The sequence below is a fragment of the Solanum pennellii genome, chromosome 4 (assembly GCF_001406875.1).
Source record: "Solanum pennellii chromosome 4, SPENNV200".
Lineage (NCBI taxonomy): Eukaryota > Viridiplantae > Streptophyta > Magnoliopsida > Solanales > Solanaceae > Solanum > Solanum pennellii.
The window spans coordinates 3,424,504-3,439,510 of NC_028640.1; the positions used below are offsets into that span (position 1 = coordinate 3,424,504).

Below are 15,007 nucleotides of genomic sequence, written 5' to 3' on the forward strand. Positions count from 1 at the left end.
GTGTGTATATATATATATATATATATATATATATATAATAACAAATTAATTATATGTTTATACGTGTAAATACTTTTATATTTAGTGTAAATTATTAGTTTTGTATCAGAATTATTAAACTTAGATACATCATCGATACAATCTTGATCTGTCACATGACAAAACAAGTTGTCTCAAATTTTTGTAGGAGTATAATCACTCTTGATAAAAAGACGAGAGAAGTGTTGCAAACACTCATAAACTTGATAAGATTTTAGGGGTATATTTTACTCATGTTGCAACATTATGGGTTTATTTAAGTTCGGTTAGTCAAGTAAAGACGTGTGTCTAAGGGTCTAAGGTTGTAATAGTTTCAAGATGAAACTAGTCATTCACGTTAAGTTTGAAAGATACTTCTCTCATAAATATTAACTCGTGAATCGAAATAATATATTAACTTCAAATTTTAATTCCGCTTCTAAACTGTATGAATCACACTAAATATTATACTAGTATACAACTGTATTTCTTAGGTTAGTTGCCTTTAAATTCTCTTCTAAAATGAGTATATGATATATTATCAAAAATGTGCTTGATTAATCATCAATAATTGAGATTAATTAATCAAGGAATCTATAATAGTATCTTGTCAAATATAACCTAAGAATATTCATTTAATATGCTTATTTGAAAGAGTAATGACACATGGCAAGTGAGAAGAAAGATTGTTTTTCTAAGTATTCAGTATTCAATGTTCGTATTGATAATTTTTAATAATTTAAATTTATATCACGTAAAATTTATTTTTAAAAAATGTACCTTTTAATTATACAAGTATTTTTATCATATTTACTAATTTTTTTTAATTTGAAATAATTAAAATTTTATTTCACTGATTAGTAATATTATATCAGATTATCTGAATACATATTTTTTAGCTATCAGATACACTGAAGTAAGGAGAGAAAGCGTGGATGATAGGAGGGATGCGAACAAGATTTATCTATGCATCTCAGATACACATGAATCTCACTTGATACATATATTCGGTATGATTCACTTGTGTATGAAAAAACAGTTACGGAGCGAGATAGGAGAAGCGAACGAGATTTGCATATGCATATTAATTCACTTGAATATGGTGTACCTATAACAAATTGAATCGAACTTTGGCAATCTTGACTTATTTGAACACGAAAATCTGATTAAATTCATAAGATTATAAACTAGCGTGAACCTAAGTAATTAACTACTAAATTAATGAAATTTCTTAAAGTTATCCCTAATAATTTACACACTATTAACACAATTTAAAAAAATTACTGATCATTCATCAATTTTAAACTTAACCTCTGCGAATTAAAATTCAAACTTAAAATCTTTAATTAATAATGAAGATATTCTATTAATCCCACCTAAATCCTTATTTACAAGTTAAAAAAAATAAAGGTAATACATCTCTTTCACTATGAAAAATATTAATTAATTATAAAATAACAAATGCTTATAATATGTTTCTTATCCATTAGTTTGTCATATTGTTTCTATTATATATGATTAGATTTCTAATCAAAGTTTGTCTTCTTATGCACATGGCACAAATAGCATATGCTGGTACAAATAAATGAATATTAATTAAAGTGTTCCAGCATAAACAAAATGTGTGATTGAAAATAATTCCTTTTGGAACAAGTGAAAAAGACTTCCAAACTTTGAGATTGGAGTATACTTTATTCAGCTGTTAAAAAAATTCAATCTATTCGGATGAACGTGTCTTTTAATTTGAACTCAGCTGATATTCAGTCTTTCATAATCAAACGAGTAAATCAAAATAAAACTATCATGGCCAGCCTCGCTCTTTCATCGTCGAGGAGGAGCATCTCGAAGTATGATAAAAGAATATTGCATTTTAACTTTGTCTCTCGGAATTCACCACAAGTTGAGTTTGAAGAACCGATGAACACAACTAATTTCATAGTTAAAAATTTAAGAAATATAAGAAGATTTTTTAATGTTTCACAACCATCGTTAATAAAAAGCGCACCTCTATGAATGTTTAGCCAAATATATGAAACTTGTTGATAATATTATTAAATATTTTTAAAAAAAAATATCATAAATTATAACAGAGAAAACAGTACTCCTTCTATCTCATTTTATGTAACATTCTTAGACTTGAACTAATGTTTAAGGAAAAAAAAATTAAAAAGCTTGTGGTTTAAAACAAACTTGGATATTTGTGTGGTTGATATTCATTTCATTATGGGTAATACGGAAATTCAAAGCTAATTATTTCAAAGTATAATTAAATAACAGTTTTCTTAAGACGAACTAAAGAGAGTGTCACGTAAAATGAGGCGGAGAAAGTAATTTTTTTCACAATAAGTCAATCTTTTGCATCAAATAATCACTCATAGTGAAGAGTTGGTTATGAGTTAATGGGAAAAGATGCTCCCCAACACACATAGAAAACCTTATCCAATCATCTTAGATAACAAAATAAGAGACATTCAAACAAAAAAAAACTTGATTAAATGGTAGAAAAAAATAGGGGAATCTTATAATTTAGAATTGTTAAATTCTTGGTACATGACAAGGCTTTTTGATTGTTCATTTTGGATAATAATTCTTTGTCTAAACCACTTATAAAGACACACACACAAGAAAATTAAAACAAAATGACAACTATGGAATGTGATGTTTCACTTTTGAGGTCCCAATAAATAGGCAGTTTTATCTGTCTAATTTTTTTTCCAATTTGTAAATGTGATTGATTGAGAATATCAACTAGTTGTAGCATTGTAGGTCCAATTGTTTAAAGAGCTTTTGTATGTAAATTCAAATCAAATTAATCAGAATTCAAAACGAATACCAACAAAAAGTTCTAGTCTTTGTTACCCCCTCATTTGACCAACAAGACACAAACGTAGTGTGTACACAGAGCATACTATTGCCTTAGAGGTAGAGATATTATTTTCCGATAGAACCAAAAAACAAGCAAAATACTAAAACAAGGCATGACAATGAAGAAGAAAAAATAACTACAACAAAAATAATACGATAATCGAAGTATAAAGTACCATAAATATTTACATAAATCAAAGGAGAAAGAAGCTATAAAAAGTAAATACTATTGACTACCAGTATGGAAGTGTTCCAAACACTTGAGAATTGATAAATAATCCTCATCCATATCAATCAAAATTTAAGAAGCATATACAGAAAACATGGACCTTTTTAACCTTACAAAAAATATAAAAATCACATTAGTAATAAATGATTTCCCTACATATTTTCACTAGGAAGAATATGTCAAAACAAGTTACAAATGAGATCAAGAAGATGATTGCTTGTAGTTAAGCTAAAACCAAAAATATTGACATGATCAACATAAGAAACATACACTCCTACTCCTTGGTGTGTTCCTTTCTTCAAAGCCCCTCGCGAATGATCTAATCGATAGATGCTCTGAAGCATATGTCATGAAGGACGTCAAAATAAGGCCGCCTAACACCATCAAACCTAACCTGTGGAAAAACATAAGAAGGAAACGTTACGACAGTTTTTCTGTAGATGTTTCACTTACATCACATCATATGAATATTCGTATTCAACCAATGTCTACCCGGGAGATATTATTTGACTATTTACGTCAAAGATATTCTAGTGCCTAATCACAAGAAGAGGTATTTGTAAAGACGGACAAGAAAACAAAGGAGAGGGTGAGAAATTGGACGTTCGGAGAAGCCAACAGCATCACCAAGAAATTCTACCTGAGTGATGAAATTATAAAAGAAAACATGCACCAAAAAGTTAAGGATTCATAGAGTTGATCAGACTATGTGACGCTACGCGGTCATAGAAGATGGCTTACATAACAACCCAGCAATGTTGTTGAAGCTACACTATGCTAACATATCCAGTGCAATCCTACGAGGGTGGTCGGGGAGGGCAGGATGTATGCAAATCCTACCCCTACCCTTGTGGGTAGAAAGGTGGTTTGCGATAGATCCTCGGCTCAAAAGAAAAGAAGAATTTGAAGCATAATTTTATAAGAAAATAAGACGGCAAAATATAGGATATAAAGCAATTCACTACGATAACATAAGAGGAATATATGAGACAGTCGTCTAATAAGAATGGTTGCTAAAGCCTCTTTTAGGCTTACTGGGCCTTCAAAATATAACATATGCGAAATTCTGAATTAACTTTAAAAGCCTGAATTTACTTGGTCTTTTCTCGCCCGTATTATTTCTTTCTTATTCATGAATGAGTTAAAGATGTGATTAGGAGTCCATTTAAATATATATTGCAATATAACTTATAACTACACATGTATAGATACTTAAGAGATTCTAGTTTTATAGGTGAAACCAAGAAACCACATGGCAAGTAGACACCAACTGCCATCACGTAATTCAAATCCAGCTCGAATAGACAACAACCAAATGACACAAAATTCATTGAAATGCAGAAATCCTGTTGGGAGTACCTCAAAAACAAAGAAGTGACTCCAAAAACACCAGGCAATGCTGGGGCTGCAATGGCAAGAAATGCCATCCCTAACCCATAGTACCATGCTGCATTGTCACAACATGATTGTTGCCGCTGATGACCTACAAAGCAAAAAAGTAGGCAGCAACACTGAAGAAATGCACCGACAAATTTAGTAAAATAGAATTCGGTGATCTGGTAAAATGAACGAACCTTTTCCAGGTTCATAATCCAAAGATACAGGATGAGCCGGAAATTGACCAGGTTGATTTGCCGCAACCCTTCCCCACTGATAAACTAAGTGCAAATAACTTCCGAACAAGAGGAAGAAAAGTGTAAATGTCCATTCGTACATAAGGAGGAGACCAGTCCATGGCATTACTTGGCGCGGAATGATTAAAAGTGGAAGACCAAGGGACACAAGAGCAGCAGCAAAACAGACACAGACAGATACCGCACCCAGATAAGTAGGCATCTTCAACTGCATACCATTTGGGAACTGTTTATCATTTTAAGATTATGTGAGAAAAAGCAACATAAATTTATCAATAAGTAAATCAATATTATGGTAGAAATATGGTCATTAATTTCAGCAGCCAAAATATGTCAATATGAAGGCAAGAATTTAAGGCCTCTGCATTCTAAGATAACCAATTTATGAATAGTGAAAGGAAGGTGCAAAACTTAATCAGGATGTTGAAGACTCAACAACTGAGAGGAAGGAGAGATGTACCTGCTGGTTGGAGCTGATGGCAGATGGAGGAACAGAGGCATAAGCTAGGACACCTCCTCTGACCTTGTAGTACATTTGTCTGATATGGTGCCATAGTGATTGTGTCTGCAGAAGCCATCTTTTAGAAATATTTCAAATTTTTGACTAATGGCTAAGTAATTAACTCTTTTTAAAATCACCAACCTGTAAGAACGACCGATAGTAACAAAATGCTATCAGAAGCAATGGAAGCAAATAAAGAAATTTGACAAGAAGTTCATCTCTGGAATTTTTGCCGCCTCTAGTTCCAGGTAGAGATTCTTGAAGTTGTACCCTGACATTCTGCAGCATAGGCAAACATAGGAAAGTCACACAATCTTGTATTGGCAAGTACAGAAGTCCTCCTTTTCCACATCTAAAGACATCCTTATCTTCAAGATGGAAAAGAAGAAGACACAAAAAAAAGTTTTTATGATGGGTGTGGGATAGAACCAGGGAGCATCCTAGTGCAGGAAAAAGACGACCACATTTGGAGAATGCAAAGAGCACTAGCAACAGCTGGAGGAGAGAAGACCAAGAATACCTGCCAGACATCAACAGGTTTTAACAGCCAAGACGTCCACCAATCCCACGGTTTAAGCGGGCCAAGTGTGTAATGAATAACTCGAAGTTCTTTTTCATCCACCATCCACTGCAGATACATCAATTATGAAAAGATAAAGGTCAAAACAAGGAAGCAAATTTAATGCACTTCCGAAAATATCTATTGCAAACAATTGCCTATGTTCATCTAATATGAAACCTTCTCATTTGTTTCAGCAGGAAAATACTTCCCGTAATCCAAGAAAATCTTCTCTTTTTTTTCTGGGATATGGTACACGCCCCATGGCAAGACCAACGAGTTCAGTCCTCCAAAGAAAACAAGAGTCAGACAATGATCCATTCCCACTTTATGGTTTGAGGTGGAAGGTACCAAGCATTAGGCTTTTCCTCCCTTATCTCTGGCCATCCAAAATATCTTCATTGACTACCTTCTATTAATACCATGCACATTTAGCAGCACGTTCTCCTAAATAGTTTGTGCAGCTTTCTCTAAAATTCCTCTTTCCATGGAAAGACTATTCTATGGATAAAATATATAGTATGAACCAATCAAATTTCACTAATTGTTGATAACTAATTGCTATAGCCTATACTACAGCAGCATATTTCAATCCCATGAAAGTCAACTTTTTCTTCTTTTCCTATATTAACAAAAATGGCAGCTTTAATCCTTCCTTTTAAGAGTAAAGGGGCAGGCTGGTGCATTAACGCTCCCGCAGTGTGCGGGGTCCAGGAAAGCACTAAAGCTTGCCCAAGAGTGTAAAAACTAACTGTATTTGGTCCATATTTCATCAAATGCTAAAGCCTACACACCACAAACCAACCAACTAAAAACACACTCAAAGAAAGGACAGTCTCTTGCACCTACACATACCTTGTTAGCAAGCATGTAGAGGCCAACATCTGCATTGTAAAGAGTAGAAAGTCTCTCCATTTCTGGAACCTTTCTGGAATTTAAGACATCTGACGGCAAATTTGGCTCATAAACCTGAGCATTAGCGAACCCAACATAGTAGGAGTTGAGAAAACCTTGATCACCTGTTAGAAGAGAATCAACAACAATTGTCAAACACAAATATTTTCACCATTAGGACAATGGAAAAAACAATCTGTGCAACGAACTATCAGAACTAGTAAAATATCTCACTAAAATTATTAGATGATAAAAGATAAAATCTTTCAATAGAAACATAAGTTGGACTATAGAAAGATGTGATGACAACATATAACCTTAAAACCAAAGCAGTTCACAACTAAACAGTACCTCCAGTGTAAGAAGGCAAAGTGGTCACCTTGCTCATCATATCATTAAAAACTTTTTCTGATGGCTCAACCACCATGACTCCAGAATTCAGTCTCTCAGAATGTTTTAAATTTGCACAGAACTTCCCACATTTAAACAGATCTTCAATGCTTTTAACAACAATAGTATCAGCGTCAAGATACACCACTGCCAAAACAAGGGAGAAATGGCAAGAATAAGGTCTACAAGTCAGAAAACCATATACATAATGCTTAGCAGAAAAGAGAACTACAGGAGTAATGAGATATCTGTTTGAAATATTCAGGTAATGAAATAAGCTAGGTCTCTATCTTTCACATACCCATCGCTTTTCCCTTAAACAGCATACACAATAGATGACTTAATTGTACTAAAGCCTAGAGCCTGGTAGAACACGCATAGCCTCAAGAACAAAAAATTACCAGTATAATTGCTCGAGCCACCTATGGTTACACTGGGTATGTTATTGTTGCTGTTCCAATTGCTCAAGACACATTACATCTAAAGTTTTATGGAAGCCGAACATGGTTCTCTTAATCTTCAGATATATTCACCTTTTTTTTTTACTCTTGGTACAATTACATACTAGATGTACTTGCAGCTACATCAGTTTTTAAAAAACAGGCTGATAAATGACGTTTGAAGTAAAGGAATATAATTGGAAGAAGAACACTGAAATAACTTAGACCATTTATACAATCCATTATATAACACGATATAGAATTTCGGAAATCATCAAGAAGACAATAAATACATCAAGCCAAAGTTAAGAAACACCTAAGAATATCCAAGGTTCTATTTTACATCCCTTTCTTTCTTTAGCATTTAGGTTGAAGTTTGACACATTGAATTACCTTTCTTGTAAGTGGTCATGTTAAATATTTTTAGCTTTGTGTAGACGCCCCAAAACCTCTTCGGTCTCACTTGATTTGGGTTTGCCAGTAAGCTAATTTTCTCCACAATCCAACCATCTGCCTGTAAGAAAGAAACCAAACACCAAAACAACCATTTAACAGGAATGTAAGCACCGCCTAGAAATAGCTACATAATAAACAAAAAGATAGACAATTAATTTATGAATAAATTCTACAATAAAGAATAACAGCTAAAACAAAGACTATAATAGGACTTCACCCAGGCAAAGTAAATCACAATTCACGGGTACCACTTTTACGATTTGCTTTTACCGACTGGAAAGAGTGCAAAGTAATTTAGTTTAGGAATAGAAAAAAGAACATATCTTCAAGATAGACCCAGTTTACTAGTTCTAACAATTGAGCAGCACTCGACTTAGATTTTAATATTCACTTATACTAGTCCTAGATCACTAATAAAGCAATTGACTCAACATTCATCAATTTACACTCTAGAATACCCATGAGGAAGTGAACTTTCTTTTTCTAACAATTTATATTTATGGCTCAGCTTGTGTGTACTTTCACTAATCCACAAGGCAATCAGCTAAAACCCACAATGCAAGTGATGGGAAAAACCTGCTCACGGAAGCTGGATAGATGGGCTTACACACTGAATCACCAGGCTTTTCTCTTATGGCTCAAACACTGAGTCATCCTCTTGGATTCAATACTGAGTTATTCTTAACATGCAAGCACATAAAAAGTTGAACTTATTGGTCCTAAAACAATAACAAATCAGCTAACTTTACATTTCCCAGCTCAACAACAATAACAAATCAGCTAGCTTTATATTTCCCAGCTCAACAACAACATACCTAGTGGGCTGGGATTGGTAAGATGTATGCAGACCTTACCACTACCTTTAAACGGTAGAGAGATGTCTCTGTAGTTGAATATCCAAAATGGATCCAAATGAAACAGAGCGAAATGGATTCATATAGTTGACCCCAATTAGTTTGGGATCGAGGGGTTTATGTTCTTCTAGTATTACTAAGTATTCCTCAATAAGCAAGCAAATATTGTCCTAGAACAATGACAAATCAACTGCCTTAACAATTCCCAGCTCAAGCTTATAAAAAACTACCATTTCATTTCTATAATGAAGTTATTCCTATAATTGAGTATCCCATACGGATCCAAATGATACAGAACGAAACAATTCATATAGTTGATCCCAACTAGTTTTGGAATCAAGGGGTTTATGTTCTTATAAGCAAACACATAGAAGGCGAAAAAATGAATTCATTAGTCCTAGAACAATAACAATTCAATGGTCTTCACATCTCCCAGCTCAAGCTTATCAAAAAACTATAATTGAGTATCTTATATGGCTCCAAATGAAACAAATTAAAATAAGATTCATATAGCCGACCTCAACTAGTTCGGGATCAAGGGGTTTATGTTCTTGTACTACTATTCAGTATTACTCAAAAATAACTTTGATCAGAGTACAATAAAAACCTACCTGGAGTAGTTGTTTGGCATATTGAGAAACCCCATCAGAGACCAAAACTACCATATCTTTGGTGGATCCAGTATCCCTAATCGACTTGCCAAGTACTCGAACCCCAAGCAAGAACTCATCGCCATACAAAAGGGTCACATATGCTTCATCAGATTTGGAACAATAAGCTCCAATCAAACAATTACACAACAAGAACAAAACCCCAAATCGTAAAAAACTGATTCTCATCACACTACAGTGGAAAAAAAAGATCACTTTTTTTTTCTCTTTTTCAAATTGAAATTGAAAAAGGGGATCTATTTCCAACTGGGGTTTTTGAATTCTTCAAAGTTCATATGGATTCTTGAATTTTTATTGCTCCAAAGCAATGTTCATAGTCTTGTTTGTCGTCTCCCTTTTGGTTTTGGCTGTCTTTCTGGAAAATAGGAGTTGTCAACCGTCTCTCAACGTGCTCATGTCATACCAACATATGTTCTTTGGTCAGAAGTCTCGTATTTAAATTTCGATATAAAAAAATTGAATCGAGAGTGTGATTTTTTAAAATAGACTTTATAACGCGTGAATTCGAATGAGACAATCTCTAATTAGGTTAGGGAGACTAGAAGAAGCATAATGTTCGTATTAGACATTCTCTATTCATATTTTTTATAAAATCGAGTTTTCGTTATACATATTAGTTAGTTATGTAAAAGGTTTTATTTTAATTGTGTATATCAAAAATTAATTGAAATATACATAAGTTTTTCATTACTAGTGTGTGATTGAAAGCGAGACACATTTTAAGTTGTTAACTTATTTATATAATGAGTGCTTGAGAATATAGACAATCTGTTTTTAAAATTTTATATTAGAAATGTCTAATATGAACATCTTATCACATATTTAATTAAAATATAGCATGATTTAAATGTCTAAATAAAATTAATGGACAAATTTAAAGATTGTAAGGTGTATTTTGCCCAAGTTTTTGGCTCAAAATAAAATACAGCGTGAGCTTTAGAACTAATAGAGTCAAACTCGTTTTGTGAAACTCAAGTGAATAATCCAATTACACAATAAGGTAAAGAAAAATGAGAATGAAAATTATAATATGAGAAATCAAACGCTCAATAATAAAATGAAAATTTAGATAGCGGATCAATTGAATTGTAGCGATTTTTATTGTAATTTAAATTTGAATAGATTAGAAGCGAACCAATTAATTTTACGTGTTTATCTAAATATGAAATATTATTACTTTACATAAAAGAATAAACTTGATTATCTTTTCAATCGTATTTATCTTAATGGTTAAATCAATAATCGATAAATCAGTAATTAATAAGTCAGTATATTGATTATTTTATTGCGATTTAGCATGTCTACATATTAACAATCGATAAATTTCAAAATCGAACCGAACCTAATAAAGTAAATATTAGTGACTATTTTTTCTCCAAAAATATTACTACAACTAAATTTTTAAAAAATAAAACCTTTTTTTTCCTAAACCTTTACCATTAAATAGTTTTATTAGTTAATTTCTGAAGAAAAAAAAATCCATCAAAACCCCCCAATCCCCTAAACCCTTTCTCTTGCGCGTTGTGAACTTCCACCGCAGACGGCTCTAGAATGGGTAAGACGTATGCAGACCTCACAACTACCGTTAAACGGTAGAGAGATGTTTCTATAATTGAAGATCCAAGATGAAACAGAACGAAATGAATTCATATAGTAGTTTTCATTTAGTTACAATTTTTTTAGATTAGCTCTCTGTTTTTTGTTTGGTTCATGTAGAGAAAAAGATTGAGTTTTAATATGTGATTATACAGAAAATACTACTACTCCACTCATTCTACATGACAACTGATTTGTATTATGCTTCCGTCTCGTATCAATCAGTAAATACCTTATGTTTATTTTAACAATATTATGTGTTATATATTTATTTATCGATTTGATATAAATACGAATACTTTGATGCCTTAAATTAACCTAATCATTCTTTTTATTCCTTTTTTAATCTTACTATGCCAAACTTTGGAATAAACATATCATTTTTCTAAATTAAAAATGAAGTTTGATCCTTACCTATGTCCTCTAGTCAACACATAACAACAATTTTGTTAAAAAAATTAATCTTTGGAGTAATCACCACAAAGACTATATAATGCACTATACAATAGATTTTTTAGATAGTGAAAAACTTCATCTCTATCTCTTCTACTTTTCGTTTTTTTAATCAGATTTAAATTCACTACAGTGTAATTTTACGACGATGAATACTCTATTCACCTCCTTCCAAGATGAAATAAGGAGGACAAATTTATTGGGAGTTTGGTATTTTGTGGTAACAATTTTAACTATTTATGTTACTAAATGGATTTATAGATGGAGAAATCCAAAATGCAATGGAATTCTTCCACCAGGTTCAATGGGATTACCTTTCATTGGGGAAACACTTCAATTGATACTTCCAAGTCACTCTTTGGATCTTCCTCCATTCTTGAAAAATAGAATTAAAAAGTAAGTCCACGTTCTTACCGACAGATTCAGAATTTAAACGTTATAGTTTTGAAATGAAAAAATTGAGTTTTTGAAATGTGTTTGTAATTGTATTCATCCGACTAAAAATAGCACTATTGACCCTCCGTTTCAGTTTAAATTTCTTACGTTCTTCTTCTAGTTTGTTTCAAAAGAATTTTTCTACCAAAATTGGAAATGAATTCATTTTATAATTTTCACTTTGTCTTAATGAAAAGTTTTTATAGTCACACAAATTTCGTAACATAGTATTTAATATCATAAGTTTTATAGCCATACAAATACTTCACATATTTAACATGATAATATATTTAATGTAACCTTACACGTGAGGTTTGAAAAGAGTACTATAGTATGATATATACACAGACTGCATTTAAAAACTCGCGATTCAGGTAAAGCATATTCAAATAGTTATTAAAAGAGAATGACTTCACGTAAATTGAAACAGATAAAGTGTTGCTTTGTACTTTAATTTGTTTATTACATTAATATGATAATTTTTTTTCTTACTTATTTCAGATATGGACAAATGTTTAAAACAAATATAGCAGGAAGGCCAGTGATTATAAGTGCTGATCCAGAATTTAATAGTTTTATTCTTAAACAAGATGGTAAATTAGTGGAAACATGGTCATTAGACACTTTTGCTGAAGTATTTGAACAAAATACACATTCTTCAAGAAAATATACAAGAAATTTGACATTAAATCATTTTGGTGTGGAGGCATTAAAGGATAAATTACTTCCTCAAATGGAAAATTTTATTAATTTGGTTCTTCAAAAGTGGTCAACTCATGAGTCTCTTGAAGTAAAAAGTGCAGCCATTAAAGTAAGTAAATTCCAAAACTTTATTTATTATATGTTTTGTTTTTTGAAGTTGTGTTAGAAAATTACAAAAATGATTTGTTACACATCTAGACAGTTTAACTTATTTTTAATTGCGTCTCGTGGATAATCAATGCTGATGTGACACATGTCAGAGGTGTTTGGATGATTATTTTTTGTAAGTTGAAGTGTTCAACTGGCACAATCGAGACGAGTTGATCTGTCTAGATGTGCATACTCTAGAACAACTAAACACTCCAACTTTGAGAATATACATCTAAACACCTCAACTGATTCTCACAATTGTCTCGTCACTATAAAAAATTGAATTACATGGGCAATAGTATGAAAATTCGCATTAAACTTTTTTTCCTGTATATTTTCATTACTAATTTCTAAGAAAATCTTCATGTAATTCAGAGTTCTCTTGTAGTGCGTGTACATGTATCGATGACGTGATACATAAATTTTTGAGGTGTTCTAGCTAGATGATTATTTTGAAAGCTGGAGTGTTTAACTAACATAATAATACATACGAGTTGAGGTATGTAGATGTACATATATATACGATATGTTAAGAGCGTTTAGTCAGTTAACATCAAATTAAAATATCTATGTATTATTATTATTTTTAATTTAATGGAAACACATTTTGAGGTGCATTTTTTTTTTACAATTTTTTTGGTCTATTTATGATGTTTGACATATATATTTTTTTTCTATTTCTAATAATGCAGATGACAGTAGATTTTGCTGCAAAACAAATTTTCAGTGGTGATCTTGAAAATGCACCATTTAATATAAGTGACATGTTTAGAGACTTAGTAGAAGGTTTAATGTCATTCCCAATTAATCTTCCTGGAACTTCTCATCATAAATGTTTAAAGGTATTAAAAAAAATAATATTTATTTCAATCATTCTAACAAAAAGAACAACTTATCAGCTAATTCAGACGGACTCTGATGCAGATTCACAAAAAAGTACGTGAAACAATGAGAGACGTACTGAAAAAAAGAATCGAGTCATCTACGAAAAAACGCGAAGGAGAGGAAGACCTAGTTGATCATCTTCTAAAAGACATGGATTCTCAGAAATTTTTAACACAAGATTACATAGTTCAAATGATGTTTGGTTTGTTATTTGTTACTTCTGATTCTATTTCAACTACATTAGCTTTGTCTTTCAAGTTGCTTGTTGAACATCATCATGTCCTAGAGGAATTAATAGTAAGTATTTTAAATTTTACTTATTATAAACAGTTATTCTTTTACGCGATCCGATTTTATATTTTAAAAATTATACAATTTAGGTTGAGCATGACTTAATTTTGAAGAATAAAGAGAATTTGGATGCTCCTCTCACTTGGAATGACTATAAATCCATGACGTTTACGCTTCAGGTTTGTTCTATACTTATAACATAACGAGTTTAATTTCTATATGTTGACGACGATGTAAAATTTTTATAGTATTAAACTATTCAAAAGGAAAATCATCAAATATAATTTAAGTTATATTTGTTTGATTTAATTTATAAAGATATTTGACACTATCAATGATTATTTTTTTTTATATTATCAGTAGATTTTCCTATAATTATCTTATAATTATAGTGTGGCTAATATTTTTTTCCTTTCTTATTTTATCATATGTATAAATATACTATATAGGTTATTAATGAAGTTCTAAGATTGGGAAATATTGCACCTGGATTATTTCGTCGAGCATTAAAGGATATTCCAATTAACGGTATGATATATGTCAAAAAAAAAAAAATTAAGATCAAAAATATGTTAAATACGATAGAAATATTTTACAAAAAGTAAGTCATTTTCTGACAATAATAAATGAAAAAATGTATCATTCACATTTAGGGTGTGTTTGGTACGAAGGAAAATGTTTTTCATGGAAAATGTTTTTTTGGAAAACAAGTAGATTTTGGACTTATTTTCTCATGTTTGGTTGGTGAGTAGAAAATATTTTTCGAAAATAATTTTTACTGTTTGATTTATGTATGAAAAATATTTTTGAGAGACATCTTTTATTTTTACTAGAGTAGAAAATAATTTATGAAATTGAAAAAAAAATTAAAAACAATTTTTTTTGGGGTAGTGGTGGTGGGGCCGGGGGAGGGGGTAGAAGTGAAAAAAATAAAAATTTGAAGTTTATAGTATTTTAAAAAAACAAAATTAATTTTTTTTTGG

The 15,007-nt window shown here is 31.4% G+C and overlaps 2 protein-coding genes across 3 annotated transcripts in view; one reads left to right on the forward strand and one right to left on the reverse strand.

The window, feature by feature from the left end:
- Nucleotides 1-3,094: 3,094 nt before the first annotated feature.
- Nucleotides 3,095-10,016, reverse strand: LOC107015795 (inositol phosphorylceramide glucuronosyltransferase 1-like). Of its 2 annotated transcripts, none has more exons than XM_015216208.2 (10): nucleotides 9,453-10,016; nucleotides 7,925-8,045; nucleotides 7,053-7,238; nucleotides 6,663-6,826; nucleotides 5,769-5,876; nucleotides 5,390-5,527; nucleotides 5,207-5,311; nucleotides 4,687-4,954; nucleotides 4,472-4,595; nucleotides 3,095-3,506 (listed from the first exon to the last, which is right to left on the reverse strand). In XM_015216208.2, exons 1-10 carry the CDS (start codon nucleotides 9,678-9,680, stop codon nucleotides 3,365-3,367), a joined length of 1,584 nt encoding a protein of 527 aa, XP_015071694.1. In that variant the 5' UTR covers nucleotides 9,681-10,016; the 3' UTR covers nucleotides 3,095-3,364. The 2 variants fall into 2 exon arrangements, with proteins under 2 accessions (XP_015071694.1, XP_015071693.1); XM_015216207.2 differs by having other exon boundaries at nucleotides 4,687-4,972.
- Nucleotides 10,017-11,063: 1,047 nt separating this feature from the next.
- The window catches only part of LOC107016417 (cytochrome P450 87A3-like), a 6,004-nt gene continuing 2,060 nt past the window's right edge, over nucleotides 11,064-15,007 (forward strand). Inside the window, exons 1-7 of the mRNA XM_015216893.1 lie at nucleotides 11,064-11,104; nucleotides 11,823-11,957; nucleotides 12,498-12,630; nucleotides 13,541-13,690; nucleotides 13,773-14,030; nucleotides 14,114-14,203; nucleotides 14,474-14,552. Coding sequence (XP_015072379.1) covers nucleotides 11,064-11,104; nucleotides 11,823-11,957; nucleotides 12,498-12,630; nucleotides 13,541-13,690; nucleotides 13,773-14,030; nucleotides 14,114-14,203; nucleotides 14,474-14,552 — 886 coding nt within the window. The remainder of the gene's footprint in view (nucleotides 11,105-11,822; nucleotides 11,958-12,497; nucleotides 12,631-13,540; nucleotides 13,691-13,772; nucleotides 14,031-14,113; nucleotides 14,204-14,473; nucleotides 14,553-15,007) is intronic.